The sequence below is a fragment of the Oncorhynchus keta genome, chromosome 19, assembly GCF_023373465.1.
Source record: "Oncorhynchus keta strain PuntledgeMale-10-30-2019 chromosome 19, Oket_V2, whole genome shotgun sequence".
Taxonomy (NCBI): Eukaryota; Metazoa; Chordata; class Actinopteri; order Salmoniformes; family Salmonidae; genus Oncorhynchus; species Oncorhynchus keta.
In genome coordinates this window covers 57,754,140-57,773,841 of record NC_068439.1, presented here as the reverse complement: position 1 = coordinate 57,773,841, position 19,702 = coordinate 57,754,140, and the positions used below count along the sequence as shown (strand labels likewise).

The following is a 19,702-nucleotide window of genomic DNA, read 5'->3' as shown; positions in this document are numbered from 1 at the left end:
AGGCGACACAAGCTCACAGAACGGGACCGCTGAGTGCATGTAGAAATCGTCAGTCCTCAGTTGCAACACTCACTACTGAGTTCCAAACTGCCTCTGGAAGTAACGTCCATACAATAACTGTTCGTCAGGAGCTTTCGTGAAATTCTTTCCAAGACCGAGCAGCTGCACACAAGCCTAAGATCGCAATGCCAAGCGTCGGCTGGAGTGGCATAAAGCTCGCCGCCATTGGACTCTGGAGCAGTGTAAACGCGTTCTCTGGAGTGAAGAATCACGCTTCGCCATCTGGCAGTCTGACGGACAAATCCGTGTTTGACGGATGCCAGGAGATCGCAACCTGCCCCAATGCATAGTGCCAACTAAAGTTTGGAGTAGTAATGGTCTGGGGTGGTTTTTAATGGTTTGGGCTAGGCCCCTTAGTTCCAGTGAAGGGAAATTGTACCACTACAGCATACAATGACATTCCAGATGATTCTGTGCTTCCAAGTTTGTGGAAGGGCCTTTCCTATTTTCAGTATGACAATGCCGCTGTGCACATGGCGAGATCCATTAAAAAAAATGGTTAGTCAAGATTGGTGTGGAAGGACTTGACTGGCCTGCACAGAGCCCTGACCTCAACCTCATCGAACACCTTTGCGATAAATTGGACCGCCGACTTCGAGTCAGGCTTAATAGCCCAACATTGCCTGACCTCACTAATGCTCTTGAGGCTGAATGGAAGCAATTCCCTCAGCAATGTTCCAACATCTAGTGGTAAGCCTTCCCAGAAGAGTGGAGGCTGTTAGAGCAGCACTGGGCATTTTGTAATGAGACGTTCTATGAACGTGGTGGGGTGAATTTGTTTATTGACAGGTGTGGCATATCAAGAAGCTGATTTAACAGCATGATCATTACACAGGGGGGACAATAAAAGGCCAATTAAATGTGCAGTTTTGTCACTCGACACAATGCCACAGATGTCTCAAGTTGAGGGAGTGCAATTGGCATGCAGACTGGAGGAATGTCCACCAAAGCTGTTGCCAGATAATTTAATGTTAATTTCTCTACCAAAAGCCGCCTCGATGTAATTTGGCAATATGGACAACGAACACAATTGCATTTTATCAATGGTAATTTGAATGCACCGAGATGGTGACGAGCTCTTGAGGGCCATTGTTGTGCCATCACCTCATGTTTCAGCATAATGCACGGCCCCATGTCGCAAGGATCTGTACACAATTTCTGGAAGCTGAAAATGTCTTCTTTCATACTCACCAGACATGTCACCTATTGCCATGTCTTGACTTTCAAAGGGTATGTATATATGCATGTGATGACCAGAGGCACAATAAGATTTAGCGTGTGTGTTGACTCACCAACATTATGTCATCCAATAGGGCCCCCGGGGACCTCAGGAAAGCGCCTGAAAGGCTGTTTGCGTTGTTTATCAAGCAGGATGTGCTGTGGACGGCTCAGTGTTTAGACACTGAACAGCGCTGCCCGGGGGCCATTGTTCTCTGTCTGGAAGCACTGGGGGTTATTTCTGTTATTGTTGCTTAATTTGTCCGATGTTGTCAGAGGAAGGTGTGTGTGTGTGTGTGCGCGCGCTCATGCAATTGGGATATGTGTTGTAAAGGAACGCAAGGGAGGCGGGGCATCCCGGAGCATTGGGGCAGAGGAAATCGCAGGCCCCCTATTTCCACAGCGTCTGTTTGTCGTCTCTAATCCCACTGTGATAGAGTGCCTTCATTGTCGGAGTTGGCCGAGCAGAGAGATTGAATAGTAATTGTGAGCGTAGCATGCTGCGGGCTAGCACCTTTCCACCCCACCCCCCCATAAACAGCAATGCCTGTTTGGATGCAAAGAGTATAGTGGTATTAGCATACACCACTGAGGATAGCAAAATGGTTGTTTTGCTATAGATTGAGTTGGGTACTTCAAATTCAGGTGGTCATTTGCTGACTGGACCACCATGTGAGCATCTCCCTCACACCACAGATTTTAATCTACTCTTTGTTGGTTGTTTCTGTATGAGCTAGTGCGATAATAATTTGGACACTGCTGAATTGGATGTGGCAGGTCTTCCCAGGTTAATCGGGGCAAGTTGTCTCTTGTGAAAGTTGGCTTCCTTTCAGTCTCCTCATTATCACTGATCGAATTGTTGGAAGCAATAAAGTAGAATCCTATTTACCAACGGTGACAAGGAATCAATTTTGATGCGCAGTCCTGGTGTATTCTTGCAACCATCAATGACAATGCACTAGGTCAAGGGTCACCAACTATATTAAGCTTTAGGCCAGGGGTGGGCTAACCTTTTGGTTCGAGGGCCATATTGGGGTTTTGAAATTCAATGGAGGGCTGCACAGATTTTTTGGCGGACCAACTTTGTTTGTCAAAATAAATTTGCAGGTTAGAAAAATAGTAGTTATTTGAAAATGTATAGGTCCATAAGACATTCTATGTACTTTCTGTCTAGTTTTAATGTTGAGTTTCCTTGTTTTGTTTTTCTTCTTTACTTTAACCCCTCACGGGCGTGATTAACTGGGCTCAGATTCTGCCTGCTGGGCTAGTTTGCCACCGCTGGCTTGCCCATCTTCTCAGATGCCTCTGATTTTATGACTATAATAAAGTAAATCAGACTGCAAATTGACAATTTAACCTGATGTAACAAACTTTAATTTGAATGAATACTAACATGTTATACCTTGATTACACGTACACCCGTGCAAATGCCATTCTCTGTTGACAATTCCATTGACCGTCAGGACCATTTTAAAATGTTTTTCTTCATAACCTGAAACTTTCGTTTTAATCTTCCTTTTTTGGCAGATGACGAGGAGCTGCTGATTGAGCGGAGCATCCACACAGGCATGATCAACCCTGGCGACCAGTGGCAGACCATCCAGCACGATGGGCCCGTGGCGCGCCTCGAGTACCGCATCCGTCTCAAGTGTGACGAGAACTACTACGGCAGCAAGTGCAACAAGCAGTGCCGGCCACGTGACGACTACTTCGGCCACTACCGCTGCGAGCAGTCCGGCAACCGCGTGTGCCTGGAGGGCTGGATGGGCGAAGACTGCCAGACGGGTGAGTTGGCGATCTTGGCACTTTAGCATATGATCCCAATTCAGCGGGGGAGGGGACAAATTCATCAGGTGGCAATGGTATATGGGTACTGCGCATGCTAGCATGCTCTGAGCTCTTTAGTCCAAGTGCTATAGGTATAAACAGTGGCCTTTTTATTAAAAGCCGGTCTATGGCCTCCGCTGCTTGATAAATGTAAATGGCCAGCTCCCCTGATTTTTATAGTCCATTGGTAATCCTCCTTGATCTGCGGAGTACATGCTTCTGATATAATGTAGTCAGTTTAAAGCCGCTATATTGTAACATTTCAGCGATTTTATTTATTTATTTTTTACATTCAATTCCAATTGTTTTAGTGTATGACTGCATTAGTTTCTTTTCTGATCATGCTCTTGAAAGAGGTCATTTCAGATGCTTAAACTACTGTTATTATTTTCGACCTCAGAGGACCTATTTCTTTTACATTTTTTTTTGTATACAGAAGATGGCCGGCTAGGCCACTCTGACCATAAATAATGTCCATCAGGGACCTAAAGGGAGGCAGGTGCCCTGACTGTTATTCACAACTCAAAATTCATAACATACCAACAGCCTCTGCAGCCAAAATGTCAACATTTATATAAACCTATTTTATTTTCTACAACAGAGACCGCAAGCTAGTGCAAGTGACTCCGAGTGAATGATGTAGATATGCCATTTAGCTATGCTTTTGAAACAAACGTGTTTTTACTTGATTTGAATTTGCTCTGCTGCTGATATCTCTTACTGGCAAGCAGTCAAATTGAGCTGTACTTTGTCCCTAACAGTGTGACACATTCAACTCAAAGTAGCTTCCTACCAGTATTCAAGTGTCCCAGTGGCCACTACATGAAGTCTGACGAGTGCGCTCTTGGGAGGTGGTCTTTTCTGAGATTCAAGAAATTGGCATTTTAATGTGCAATTCATAAAATAAAGTATTTCAGAAAATTCCAAAAATCAATTTAATCTGCGAAGGCACATTTTTTGTAGTAGGGCAAAAGGGCAGATGCTTGGCAGCTAGTTGAATGGTCTCTAAAGCATGTTGTCCATTTTAATTTCACCTCAAAGATTGAAATTCCCTTACTACTTACTACTTTATCATAGACATTATGTGGAGAAGAGATATTACTGAGATCACCTTTTTAAAGCTTGTTAGACTAGCCACCCCTGTCTATTCCCTCTCGTGCTGCAGCTGTCATGTGAAAATAGCATGCACACACACTGGCACAGAGGCTGTCTCAGGACTGGGTGTTTATCATTCTGTAGTAGGCTACACCTGTCAGTCAGCTGGTGGACGCATCCTACTCCATGCTGTAGACCTATCAATAAGGTGATAACCGACCATTCAGTGCTTCAGGGTGTGTTCATTGTCATAGTGACACTGCAATTAATAATTGAATGTACATCTAATGAAAACATATTGAAACTCATATTTAAATGTAGCAATTCAACAACAAACGCCGTTTAGCCTGCGTGTCTTTTACATCAAGCCATTGCTTTCCTCGTAGCTCAAGTGGTTTGCTAGGGATTTTACATTTTTCTAATGGTAGTATTTTTTGGGGGTTCTTTTTTTCACTGTGCTCCTCTGTCCTGTGCAACCATTTTGCAATGCATCAGTGCAACAATGTTGTCACTGGCAAACGTGATCACACCATCACGTGCGCTCTCTCTCTCTCTCCTTTCAAACACTTCTATTTTACATTCAGCAAGCTGGAATCTCTCCTCGATAGAGTAGTAGTAATTATAATGCTATGAATTAAGTTTACAATAAGCGATTGTAGTCTAGTTTTTCCAAGGATTCCAAGTAGCTGAGAGGCCAGGTGCATAGATGCGCAGAGTGAACCGTGATGACAGTGTCGCCCAGGTTAAAGTGTATGAAACCCATCATGCATTAGCTAAATATTAGCCCTAACAGTAGAGTGAATACCTAATGAATTTACAGTGAAGTATATATTTTAATAAGATTATGAAATTACAACCTACGATAGATAGTTTACTTCGCTCCAGTCCCCGCCGGCACGCAGCGCAAATCTCCCCAAATTAAGGTTTTTGATCATACCCAGGCTATAACACCACAGTGCAATAATGCATTTTATTTATAGATTTTTTTTATTTAAAACATTTGAGTAAAGAATTCTAGACTGTAAACTGCAGTGGATATGCCATTTCAATAACTGTTTAAAGCCCCATTGCAAAATAATCTGTCCTAGGCCTGATTTGGGCTACCATTTGGAGCAGTAATGGTCTCTTCTCGACAGTCTGCAATGTCCAGAAAGCCACATCAGCAGGACAGTAGGTTTTGTCAAAATATGGCCTGATGCTCTGTTTGTCGTGGATCATCATTCTCCGAAGTCATCCTATATAAAAAAAATAGCTCTGAAAGGGATCCAAACAATACTTCTCGTTATCGCTCTCCACTCTTTCTGTAATTATCACTGTAGTGTGAACACTCCTGTTCACTTGAATTAGAATTAATAAAAAATGTAATGTTACCGTAATTGGTGTGGACGGCCTTTTTAGAATGGGCTAGCTGCAGTGTAAAAGAGGTAGCGGGGTGTTGGTGGTAGTTTGGAGGAGATGGCGGGGCTCACTAAATCACCCCATTTGACCTTAGTAGTCAAGGGGTTAGAGAAGGGTGGAGAAGTTTTCTTTGGGGGTCCATGTTTTGCACTTTGAGTGAAAGCAAATAAACGAGCCCTTCTCCATCTGCCCCCCCCCCCTTCGCTTACTCTTTCTTGCTCTCTCTTAACCTGTTGCGACGAGCAATCCCGTATCCGGAAGCGTAATTATAGCCTTTAGCTCATTACCATAACGCAACGTTAACTTTCTCCTCTGTTCAAAATGGAAACATGCACGCACCTGGAGATTACGCAATAGTTTCGACGGAGGACACCGAGTGGACACCTGGTAATGTAGTCTCTTATGGTCAATTTTACAATGATATGCCTACAAATACGTCAATGCTGCAAACACCTTGGGGAAACGACAAAGTGTAGGCTCTCTCCTTGCGCATTCACAGCCATATAAGGAGACATTGGAACACAGCGCCTCAAATCTGGCTCACTTCCTGTATGAAATTTCATCTTGGTTTCGCCTGTAGCATTAGTTCTGTGGCACTCACAGACAATATCTTTGCAGTTTTGGAAACGTCGGTGTTTTCTTTCCAAAGCTGTCAATTATATGCATCGTCGCATCTTTTCGCGACAAAATATCTTGTTTAAAACGGGAACGCTTTTCATCCAAAAATGAAATACTGCCCCCAGAGGTTCAAGAGGTTAATACTCTGTTCTCGTTCACCCTCTCTACTCCCTCTCTTTCTCTCTCACAGCGATCTGCAAGCAAGGCTGCAACCTGTTACATGGAGACTGCTCAGTCCCGGGGGAATGCAAGTAAGCTCCTTTAACATCTATCTCCCTATCACAAATCATTTGCACTGAGCTAAGCGATACAACGTCATATTGTTTTATGACCAAGGTTTTCTGCCTACGATGTAACTTAGAAATATGATATCAATATTTGTGGTTGAGCTGAACATTAGAATGGAGTCATGAGTGCATTGAGATATAGCCTGTGGCATTTTGTGTTCACGTACAACTGACTCATTCTGTTCAGGGCAACTCAGGGTATAACGCCATGCAACTTTGTAACTGTACATCAAACATAGTGATCATAAACGTTGACACTGAGTTTTATGATATGGAAATGTGAAGTGCACATTTGGACTCGTGGGTGTTTGGCTTGCTTGCATGACATCAAAGTGGTATTTATTTTAATCCTCAGTCTCATCTTTCAAAATAGATGGAGCCCTGATAATTTACAGCTTTTCCCTCAATCTGACAATTTGCAAAAGTTTCCCATTAGCGGTAGGGATCAGGGCAACTTCTTCAGAATGACTGTCAGTTAAGACTCACACAGAGATGTGATGCATAGACCGTGAGCTCTGACGTCATGTATAGCATGTTACTGTACAGCCACTGCGCTCCAATTTAGGCGCTTATCAGTATCCGAATCTGCCATTTTCAATCCATATAAGGGTACGTGTGTAAATGGCTACGGAATGGAGAGCCTGATGTATTTGTTTCCCTGTGAAGGGAGGATATTACACAATATCCTGTCAATCACCTAAACTTCCCCCATTCCCCCAACCAACTCCCCCGTCTTACCGGATGGACTGACTGGCTTCCCTGCCGTCATCAGGAAGGGAGCGCTGGTACGAGCCACATTATTGCTAACAGGCCACTCAGAATGTGCCGGGGTTGAGTGAGCGGAAACCTCATTTCCTCGCTCTGTAATGAATCCAATTGAAAGGCCTCATTGTACTCGATCCAAAGTAAAAAATTTGAGGCACCTCTCAGCGGGCTCCGACAGTACAGATATAAAAAAAATAAGACCTCAAGACGAGGTCTTGAGCTTCAGCGGTTTACTGTGTTGGTGGATACACATTGGTCGAAGAAATAGACTTTTCCTGACACATTGTTGAGCCCTTACAATGCTCCTCGACTACTCATGGTATTTTGCAACCTCTGTTCTTAAATGGACTCTAGCATTAGTCAAAGTGTAACAGAGGCTCAAATTGGACCCAACGTGCCACCCTGAGCATATGCGCCTACCTGTGAATTTTAATTCCAAAACCCTATATATCCAATCATGGCATGGGGATTGTTCAGTGACAGACAAGTTTCATTTCAGAGCGACAATCATAGTCTCTTTTGAAAATGCTATATCTTCCTCACTTGCAGAGAAAAAAGTTGCACTGCAATGTTTTACACATTCAAATGTCACAAATTACTTTAAAGTTATGCATTTGCATATATTTATTTTTGATTTTTTTTTTTTTTATTATTTAAAAGTATGCGTGTATATCAGTGAAAAAAGAAACATCCCTTTTTCAGGACCCTGTCTTTCAAAGAGAATTCGTAAAAATCCAAATAACTTCACAGATCTTCATTGTAAAGGGTTTAAACACTGTTTCCCATACTTCAATGAACCATAAACAATTAATGAACATGCACCTGTGAAATGGTCGTCAAGACACTAACCTCTTACAGACGGTAGGCAATTAAGGTCACAGTTATAAAAACTTAAGACACTAAAGAGGCTTTTGTACTGACTCTGAAAAACACCAAGAAAGATTACCCGTGTCCCGGCTCCTCTGCATGAACGTGCCTTAGGCCTGTAAAGGAAGGTCCTCACCAGGCAACAACGTCGCGTATGGACACAAACCTACCGTCGCCATACAGGACTGGCAAAAAGTGCTCTTCATTGATGAGTCGTGGTTTTGTCTCATCCAGGGTTGGTCAGATTTGCATTTATTGTCGCTGGAATGAGCATTACACCGAGGCCTTTACTTTGGAGGGTCTGTCATGGGCTGGGGTGGTGTCACAGCATCATCGGACTGAGCTTGTTGTCATTGCAGACAAGCTCAACGCTGTGCGTTACAGGGATGACATCCTCTCTCCTATGGGCTCATCCTGACATGACCCTCCAGCATGACAATGCCATACTGCTCGTTCTGTGTATGATTTCCTGCTAGACAGGAATGTCAGTGTTCTGCCATGGCCAGCGAAGAGCCCGCATCTCAATCCCATTGAGCACGTCTGGGACCTGTTGGATCGGAGGGTGAGGGCTAGGGCCATTCCCCCATAAATGTCTGGGAACTTGCAGGTGCCTTGGTGGAAGAGTGGGGCAACATCTCACCACAAGAACTGGCAAATCTGGTGCAGTCCATGAGGAGATGCACTGCAGTACCTAATGAGACTGACTGACTTCTGGTTTTGATCCCCCCCCTCTGCCTTTTGTTCAGGGACACATTATTCCATTTCTCTTAGTCACATGTCTGTGGAACTCTTCAGTTTGTCTGTTGAATCGAATGTTCACAAAAATATTTACATGTTAAGTTTGCTGAAAATAAATGCAGTGAGGACATTTCTTTTTTTTTGCGGGGAGAGATGTATATCTCACACACAGTAATATAAGATCTGTATGTTCAATACACGTTTAGCTGGAATGTAATTTTCACAATGGATAAGTATATATGTTTTGACAACCCATTTTAATCTAATAATAGTCCTTTTACAGACACAAAGGTACCCATAAGCATTCATTTCTGGGGGAAAAAATAACAAATGTGAAAAATTGGTCTATAGGGTTCTGGAAATATACTATGTGATATTACTAGTAAACGCGTAACCTGGCAACCCCATGAGCCGAGTGTACACTTAAGTTTAAATATACACGCAATCGCCCTTGGGCAGCCTCGTAGGCACAGAGTTTGGAAAGATCTCCAGTGGGAGAAGGGGGGGCAGGGGCTATTTTGGATACCTCAAAGGAGTCATTAGAGGTGGATTTGGACTGGAGCCATATTTGATGTGTAGGCTGGAGACATTCACAGCTATAGTGAAGCTAAGCATAGTTTGTTTCTTGCTCTTTAGGGTCTACTACTGTAAAGCACATTTATGAGCGTGGAAATACATTTGAATTTGATTATGGATTTTTTTTTAAAATGGCTATACTTTATGCAGAAATGTCTTTTTAGTTTGAGTATAAATGGAGAATGGGCCTAAGTGTCTAAAACCTTTGAAATACAGAGTAAGATTGAAGTTATTTATGCTCTTACCATGACAACAATGGAAGAATGGAAACCGTTTACTGGCCTCCGATGCAAATTAACTGACTTCAACCGTGCAAAAGATCTAACGAACTGTTAGCCTGAGGAATTTTACCCCTGTTAGCGTAGCATTAGTCTTACAGCAAGGGCACATCCTTGGCGGGGGTGTCAAACATGCAAGCCCATTCAATCCGTCCCACATTGAAATTAACAAATTGAAACTGTATAGAAAGGATAGTTAGTCTTTTCACTCTGTTTAGCTTGCTAACAGTTATCAAAATGAAAGCAAAAGACAATTTTAGGCAAATTTTGACACTGAGGAAATATAATACATTTTAAGTGCAGCCCTCCAGACATTGGTGCCATGCGGCCCGCGTGGCAAAATTAGTTTGGCAACTCTGCTCTAGCTGTTAGCATAAATATTCGCACAGCTGCAATTGGTCATGTTGTACTTGTGTTTGAGCTACTGCTAATAGGACACTTCTCAAGCCTTCTATACAGTGGAGGAGCAGCATGCTAGGTATGCGGCTAGCAGAGTTATGGAGACCTTGCCTGTGAGAGGAGCAGCAGCTGGACGTGCCGGTGCTGCAGGAGAGCAAGGCTCAAAATACCCCCAGCCGCTCCAAAACTGACATGACAGCTGGGCTGACTGACTGCTCCGTATCGGAAAACCGCTGGCCTTGGAATAGCAGGGTGCTGCTGTGTGAAATGATTGGTGCACACACACGCACTGATGCTTTGACTCACCACACACACTGCGTACCGCCACAACAGCCTAGGAACCTCCCCCCAACGGTATTGGCCCCTATGGAACTATGGAAGTATTCTTAACCTCTAGTGCCCTGGAATGTTCTGCTAAGATTAGTTGGCATAAGGCCTTGATGGATGGATGGAGGGATGGGTGAAAAGAGGTTGGATTCATTTAGAATTACTTGCTCTTTTGCCCAATCCCAACTAAGCTCCTACCCCCTATGCACGATTTGAAAGGGTTGTATAGCTCTAAGCATTATGTCTACAATTCCACCTCGCCTATTACAAGGAAAAGGTGAGCTTATTCATACAATGCTTTACACTTATTCAATCCTCTCAGATCCACACAAGTGCAGCCAAAGGGTTCATGGATTGGTTTGCGATTGACAATAGCCTGACTTTTTCAGCGGAAAACTTACTGAAACATTGTCTACCTGGACTTGTCTCTTGAGACATGCTCATTCTGTGACAACCATTTTCCATTGCGTGCCCTAATGACCATGTGTGTGTTGATGACGCTTGCCCTTGATGTCCATAGGTGCAACTATGGCTGGCAGGGCCAGTTCTGTGACGAGTGTGTCCCCTACCCAGGCTGTGTTCACGGGACCTGTGTCATACCCTGGCAATGTAGCTGTGAGCGCAATTGGGGAGGCCTGCTGTGTGACAAAGGTAAGGCAGAGGCACACCATGGCTTGCATTTGAAGTGAAATCAAGTCAAATACTGTACATTTTTAAAAGGGACGTTTCCACCAAGGTAGATGCCAGTCTTTCCCAGTCATTTGGGATTGAGGTCTGACGACAATACCTTGTGCATGTAACAAAGGTGGCGTGGAATACGGACTGACCATGACCAGTTTGGATGCATGCGCATATTATACTGTGCGTGTATACACTACTGTTCAAAAATTTGGGGTCACTTAGAAATGTCCATTTTTTGAAAGAAAAGCAAAACAATTAAAATAACATCAAATTGATAAGAAATACAGTATAGACATTGTTAATGTTGTAAATTACTAATATAGCTGGAAACGGCAGATTTGGTTTTAAATGGAATATCGACGTAGGGGTACAGAGGCCCATTATGAGCAACCATCACTCTTGTGTTCCAATAGCATGTTGTTAGCTAATCCAAGTTTATAATTTTAAAAGGCAAATTGATCATTAGGAAACACTTTGCAATTATGTTAGCACAGCTGAAAACTGTTTTGCTGATTAAAGAAGCAATAAAACTGACCTTCTTTAGACTAGTTGAGTATCTAAGCATCAGCATTTGTGGGTACGATTACAGGCTCAAAATGGCCGGATATGACCTTCTGAATCTCGTCAGGCTATTCCATGAGAGAAATTACCAAGAAACTGAAGATCTTGTACAACTCTGTACTGCTGCCTTCACAGAATAGTGCAAACTGTCTCTAACCTGAATAGAAAGAGTGGGAGGCCCTGGTGCACAACTGAGCAAGAGGACAAGTACATTAGTGTCTAATTTGAGAAACCGATGCCTCAAGTCCTCAACTAGCAGCTTCATTAAATGGTACCTGCAAAACACCAGTCTTGTCAGCAGTGAAGAGGCAACTCCAGGATGCTGGCCTTCTAGGCAGAGTTGCAAAGAAAAATACATATCTGACTGGCCAATAAAAGAGAGGGATTAAGATGGGCAAAAGAACAGACACTGGACAGAAGAACTTTGCCTAGAAGGCCAGCATCCCGGAGTCGCTGTTGACGTTGAGACTGGTGTTTATCTTAGTAATTTCTCGCATGGAATAGCCTTCATTTTTGCAAACAAGCATAGAATGACGAGTTTTAGAAGAAAGGTCTTTGTTTCTGGCCATTTTGAGCCTGTAATCGAACCCACACATGCTGATGCTCCAGATACTCAACTAGTCCAAAGGCCAGTTGTATTGCTTCATTAATCAGAACAACAGTTTTCTGTTGTGCGAACATAATTGCAAAAGGCTTTTCTAATGATCAATTTGCCTTCTAAAATAATCTTGGATTAGCTAACTTTTAGATTAACTGTCTTCAAAGTAATGACTCGGACGTCGGGTTTGATATGAAAGCTTCTTTTAGGAATAATACTTGTTCACGTTACATTTAACAACTTTAGATTCTACAGAGCAATGCAGGTAAGATGCTAGCAGAAAATCACCTTAATCACCTTGCACCTGCACATAACTGGCGTGTTCTCTCATTCCTGGTGCAAGGCATTCTGGAACTTGCAGTCAAAAGCGTAATTCAATACTAACCAATACAATTACATATGTAAATAACTGTAAAGAAATGTCTTTAGATACAGCTCAATGAATTAACTTAAACATTAAATCTAACACATTAAAGTTACAACACTAACACAATGTGTCATTGGAACAGAGGAGTGATGGTTGCTGATAATGGGCCACTGTACGCCTATGTAGATATTACATAAAAAATCTGCCGTTTCCAACTCAATAGTCTATTACAAAATTAACAATGTCTACACTTTATTTCTGATCAATTTGATGTTATTTTAATGGACATTTTTTGGGGACAGTTCTAAGTGACCCCTAACTTTTGAACGTGTGTGTATGTAAAGCGAACCACACACACACAGTTGAAGTCAGAAGTTTACATACACTTAGGTTGGAGTCATTAACTTGTTTTTTACCACTCCACACATTTCTTGTTAACAAACTGTAGTTTGGGAAGTCGGTTAGGACATCTACTTTGTGCAGAAGTCCTTTTTCCAACAATTATTTACAGACAGATTATTTCGCAGGTACACCTCCATTTGACATAATTTGAGTCTATTGGAGGTGTACCTGTGAATGTATTTCAAGGCCTTCCTTCAAACTCTGTGCCTCTTTGCTTGACATCATGGGAAAATCAAAAGAAATCAGCCAAGACTTCAGAAAAATAATTGTAGACGTCCAAGTCTGGCTCATCATTGGGAGCAATTTCCAAATGCCTGAAGGTACCACATTCATCTGTACAAACAATAGTACGCAAGCATGAACACCATGGGACCACGCAGCCATGATACCGCTCAGGAAGGGGACGAATTCTGTCTCCTCCAAATGAACGTACTTCGGTGCGAAAAGTGCAAATCAATCCCACAACAGCAGCGAAGGACCTTGTGAAGATGCTGGAGGAAACGGGTACAAAAGTATCTATAGCCACAGTAAAATGAGTCCTATATCGACATAACCTGAAAGGCTGCTCGGCAAGGAAGAAGCTACTGCTCCAAAACTGCCATAAAAAACCCACAACGGTTTGCAACTGCACATGGGGATAAAGATTGTACTTTTTGGAGAAATGTATTCTGGTCTGATGAAACAAAAATATAACTGTTTGGCTGTTATGACCATCGTTATGTTTGGAGGAAAAATGGGGAGGCTTGCAAGCCGAAGAACACCATCCCAACCGTGAAGCATGAGGGTGACGGCATCATGTTGTGTGGTTGCTTTGCTGCAGGAGGGACTGGTGCACTTCACAAAATAGATGACATGATGAGGTAGGAAAATATATATTGAAGCAACGTCTCAAGACATCAATCAGGAAGTTAAAGCGTGGGAGCAAATGGGTCTTCCAAATGGACAATGACCCCAAGCATACTTCCACAGTTGTGTCAAAATGGCTTAAGGACAACAAAGTCAAGGTATTGGAGTGGCCATCACAAATCCTTGACCTCAATCCTATAGAAAAATCTGTGGGCAGAACTGAAAAAGCATGTGTGCAAGGAGGCCTATAAACCTGACTCAGTTACACCAGCTCTGTGAGGAGGAATGGGCCAAAATTCACCCAACTTATTGTGGGAAGCTTGTGGAAGGCTACCTGAGAATTTTGACCCATGTAAACTTCTGACCCACTGAGAATGTGGTGAAAGAAATAAGAGTTGAAATGAATCATTCTCTATTATTCTAACATTTCACATTCTTAAAATAAAGTGATGATCCTTTTACGAGGATTAAATGTCTGGAATTGTGAAAAACTGAGTTTAAATGTATTTGGCTACGGTGTATGTAAACTTCCGACTTCAACTGTACATGCAAGCATTGCAGTACATTACCAAAAGTATGTATTTGGCCACCTGCTCGTTGAATATCTCATTCCAAAATCATGGATGTTAATATTGAGTTGGTCCCCCTCTGCTGCTATAACAGCCTCCGTTCTTCTGGGAAGGCTTTCTACTAGATGTTGGAACATTGCTGCCGTGACCAGAGCATGCCCACTAGTTCCAGAGACTCAAAACCATTGCACTGTAACAAATAGCATTACTGCCTCTTAAAACAAGCAGATTTGCTGTTTGTTGCGGCGTCAGCATTGCTGGTTGCTGTGGAGACAAACCAATCCCCTTAGTAACTGATCCTGTTTTTGTTTCTTTGTTCCCTATTCATAATGCACAAATTAAAGTAGAAAATGGCCTGATTTCCCAAATGCATCTTAAGGCTAAGTTCATTGTGAGGACTTTCGTAGGAGCAGTGTTTCCCAAAACCATTTACTGAAGTTGCAGTTGAAATAGCTTGTTATTTAGACTGTCTCAGACTACTCGTAGAACGGCTAAGTCTGTCGCTAGATGCGTTTTCCCCCTACCGCTTCATTTTATACACCAAAAATCTCTACTAAACACAGAATCGAGATGTCTTTCTGTGACCACTGATAACTTCACAATGAAGCTGACTACAAATACGAAGTTGCTGATGTCATTGCAATTGTTACAATCAAAGCATAAAAAGATGCATCAAATGAAAACAGAGATTGAATTAACAGATGTATAGGCTACATAGGTTGTTCATTCAATTGAAATGTATTTTGCTAATTGTCGGCTATCTTATTTCTACCTCAATGTATTTCATATGTAACCACGTGCGCAATGTGCCAAATCTTGAGTTAATGTGTTATTATAGGTTAAGCATTAGGATAAGCCACCTCAATATTTGCAGCCATAGCTAATATCTCTCTAGGAGCTGATCCATCAGTATTATGGAATAATTATGTTAAGGTAAGAATTCAATGTTGAAAGCTCATCTGAGTGCCGCGTTGCCCTTCTTCCGATCCTATCAGTATCGACACTGCATGTTACATCTTTGGCCGTTGTGGGAAAAATGCATTGTTTTAACAATTAGTAACCCTAAGTTGCATCGCTATCGGGACACCGGGCCCAAAGCCTGACTGTTTTTTTTTTTAGTTGCCTCAGATAATCAATCTAAGATCAATTTGGTCTCTTCACTCTTTGTAATACTTAAGCTTTGGAGTTTGCAAGGGAAAACTGATCCGAGAGGAAACCTCTAACCAGAGATGACAATCGGGCCCCGCTAATGACTGGTGGAGATGTAAACTTGTGGCTACTGCAAAGGGATGTCCTTCTAGCTGTTGGCATAGTTATATAAACACACAACACGGCTAGTACATAGTGATAGTAGTAATGCTACTTTTTTGTTAGCGTTACTGCTAACAGGGTGTTTATTTGAGTTGATACTGATGGTTACAGCAGAGGAAATCCCTCTAGCTGTTAGCATAAACACCTAACACATAGTAGTAATTGTACATTTGTGTTAATCGCTCCACTTGGGGGCTTGATTTAGTGTTCCTAATCTGTTTGTGTAATTATGCCCAGATCTGAATTACTGTGGCAGACACCAGCCATGCGTGAACGGCGGCACCTGCATGAACACGGAGCCGGATGAGTATCGTTGTGCCTGTCCCGACGGCTACTCTGGCAAGACCTGCGAGATAGGTGAGACACAGAATACAAGCTACCACTCAAAAAGGCTTAAAGGTCCAGCTCTATTTCTTCCCCTAGATCCTAGCTCTGCGCTGGCCACTTCCATGTTTTTCACAAATACTTTGGAAGGGCTTAAAGGCCTGTTCCCATTTGACCTCTGCCCTCTTACCCTAGTTATCACTCCAGGTGGGCTTAAAGGTCCTGTTGCATTTTGACCCCTTCAGAACTTTTCCCAGATTTTGACCTGCTCGTTTGTATAGTGATGTGTTTGTGTATCTGCACTTGTGTGTGTGTGTGTGTGTGTGTGTGTGTGTGTGTGTGTGTTCTACAGCTGAGCACGCCTGTGTGTCCGACCCGTGTGCCAACAGCGGCACGTGCCACGAGGTCCCTTCTGGTTTCGAGTGCCACTGCCCTCCGGGGTGGGAGGGGCCCACCTGCGCCAACGGTGAGAACACCACCCCTTTTTGTCTTAAACATCTCCCTCCATATCTGTACCGTCTCCGACTCTTTCCTTTGTGACGCTTGCGCTTCCCTCCGAGCTTGATACAAACAGTGAACCTTGGCCTCGTTCCAACAGCTCCTGTGAAAGTTGCCCCTAAACCACAGATCTAGGATCATATTTTGTAGCGCCAATCTTATCCTACTCTTATCGTGCATTTTGAAAGTATTAGAATAGGGCCTGTGACTTGTTTTCTCTCCATCTAGCTAGCCCATCCCACTCTTCTTCCTTTAACCCCTTCCCTCTCCTTGGTGGCCATCCCTGCAGTAGAGTGTGTGTGTGCTCCTGTGGGGGCCCCCGGCTTCATAGGGGCTAGGATTAGACACCCTTCGGGCAGAAGACTCAACCGGAAGGATGATTTGCATAACCTGCCCTCTCTTTGAACCAGGCCGCATTGGTGGCATGGTGTGGAGAATACGCTGCACCTTCCACACATACACACAATGTGTGCCCCCCCCCCACCCCTACCTGTCCCATCAAGGTGCTTTCCCTAGTCCCCCAAGGTGTGTAGCTATCTGGCCTAAAGTATTGCACTGGTAATGAAGAGTGACTGTATGATTGCAGAAGTCCTGTGTTTGTTTCTCCATGCCTGTATCAGAAGTGCAAGGAGAGGGCTTTAATAGCAGCTAATCTGCTGGGGCCTGGATTATGCTAATCGTGTTATGCTACCATTACAGTCTTCCCTCTCGCTCTCTTTTGCTTTCTCTCTCTGCTCTTTTGCTTTCTCTGTTGCTCTTGCTTTATTTGTCTTTTTTCTCTTTCTTGCATCTCTGACTCTACCTCTAACATCTCATGTTTCTTGTGCTCTTTCTCTTTCAACTGCATCTCTTGGACTCCCCCTTTAACTATCTTATTGCTCTCTCACTCCCTTCCTCTTTCTCAGTGACAGCGTAAGACTCTTAGCATGTGGTGCTGCTATAGGTTATTGATGCGTTCTGGCAACAAGCTCCTGAAAATAGGCTTTGTGGTCACTTTTGAAATAATGAAATTCAGTTAGCCAACACATCTGCACTAGTGAGCTCAGGTACGCTTTAACAAGATGCCGGAGGTGAATTGTAGCGACGGGTAGCGTTATGATATACTATCAATCTTTAGACGTTTACTGGAATCAGGACGGAATTAGCAGGACACTCAGTAATCCTCTAAACCTGGATATTTTGAGAACTGGAATTTTGCGACCTTTGTTTTATAGGGGAGGTGATTATCTAAAGTCATACATGCCTCTTAGCGGACAATCTCATCCAAAGTGACTAACAGTACATTGAGTGCCTGTTTTTTTATGTGATCGCTGCAGGAATTGAACCCACAACCTTGGCCTACATGTTTTATTCATTGAGATTAAATCTATTTTTCAAGAAACCTGGTCCAACAGCAGCAGGGGGAACAAAGTTTCAGACAATAACTTGCATGCACTAACAAATTGAATAAAACTATAGACACATACAGTTACATGTCATAACTAAAAAACAACTGACCTAAAGACAGTTACTCTTCTATGATATTTATATTGACCAGGTGTTTTAACTCCACCAATGTGACTTTTTAAAATGTACATGTGAGAATTCCAGGACCATGGAATTGAGTAACTAAAGCTATTTCTACCATGACCTGTTCTAATTCTTGCTGCTCTTAAAAGCAAATGGGACTGTAATTTTAATAATTATTCACTGAACTGATTAAAGAATAACAGTGGCATTTTACCCAATATGGCCTTATAACTCAGTGTATATACCAGTGTTTAAGACTGCAAGGTCAATGACGACCAGCCGACGGCGCTGTAGAAATCACAAGGATCTGTTAGATGTTTTTGACTGATAATGAACCTGAGGGCCGCATATACTGAATCAAGTGTGCTCAGGGTAGTTAGTGGTTGAGGCATATATGTATATATATATCTCAACCACTAACTACCCTGAGCACACTTGATTCAGTATATCATGTGGCCCTCAGGTTCATTATCAGTCAAAAATGTCTAACACATCCTTGTGATTTCTATCCCATATATATATATCACTAAAGACTGCCGGTAATGTTTATCGTACCAGCGCCTTCCTGGCCTTCAGAGAAAAACAAGCCTTATGCCAGTATTTAAAACCTATCTTGAGCTTCCTTATCAAGTTCTCCACATGAACAGTGAAGCTCAGCTTGTCACCAACCCCCACACCCAAATATTTGTACCCTTTGACTTGCTCTATAGTATGTCCATCCAATGTAGCAATTACATTTACATTTAAGTCATTTAGCAGACGCTCTTATCCAGAGCGACTTACAAATTGGTGCATTCACCTTATGACATCCAGTGGAACAGTCACTTTACAATAGTGCATCTAAATCTTTTAAGGGGGGTGAGAAGGATTACTTTATCCTATCCTAGGTATTCCTTAAAGAGGTGGGGTTTCAGGTGTCTCCGGAAGGTGGTGATTGACTCCGCTGTCCTGGCGTCGTGAGGAAGTGTGTTCCACCATTGGGGAGCCAGAGCAGCGAACAGTTTTGACTGGGCTGAGCGGGAACTGTACTTCCTCATTGGTAGGGAGGCGAGCAGGCCAGAGGTGGATGAACGCAGTGCCCTTGTTTGGGTGTAGGGCCTGATCAGAGCCTGGAGGTACTGAGGTGCCGTTCCCCTCACAGCTCCGTAGGCAAGCACCATGGTCTTGTAGCGGATGCGAGCTTCAACTGGAAGCCAGTGGAGAGCAGAGGAGCGGGGTGAGTGAGAGAACTTGGGAAGGGTGACGTGAGAGAACTTGGGAAGGTTGAACACCAGACGGGCTGCGGCGTTCTGGATGAGTTGTAGGGGTTTAATGGCACAGGCAGGGAGCCCAGCCAACAGCGAGTTGCAGTAATCCAGACGGGAGATGACAAGTGCCTGGATTAGGACCTGCGCCGCTTCCTGTGTGAGGCAGGGTCGTACTCTGCGGATGTTGTAGAGCATGAACCTACAGGAACGGGCCACCGCCTTGATGTTAGTTGAGAACGACAGGGTGTTGTCCAGGATCACGCCAAGGTTCTTAGCGCTCTGGGAGGAGGACACAATGGAGTTGTCAACCGTGATGGCGAGATCATGGAACGGGCA

At 43.2% G+C, this 19,702-nt stretch overlaps 1 protein-coding gene across 4 annotated transcripts in view; it reads left to right on the top strand.

The window, feature by feature from the left end:
• jag2b (jagged canonical Notch ligand 2b) overlaps window positions 1–19,702 on the top strand; it is a 104,682-nt gene that overhangs the window by 47,006 nt on the left and 37,974 nt on the right. For all 4 annotated transcript variants that reach the window (XM_035794003.2, XM_035794005.2, XM_035794004.2 and 1 more), the window contains exons 4-8: window positions 2,806–3,063; window positions 6,407–6,467; window positions 10,974–11,104; window positions 16,026–16,145; window positions 16,465–16,578. In XM_035794003.2, coding sequence (XP_035649896.1) covers window positions 2,806–3,063; window positions 6,407–6,467; window positions 10,974–11,104; window positions 16,026–16,145; window positions 16,465–16,578 — 684 coding nt within the window. The remainder of the gene's footprint in view (window positions 1–2,805; window positions 3,064–6,406; window positions 6,468–10,973; window positions 11,105–16,025; window positions 16,146–16,464; window positions 16,579–19,702) is intronic.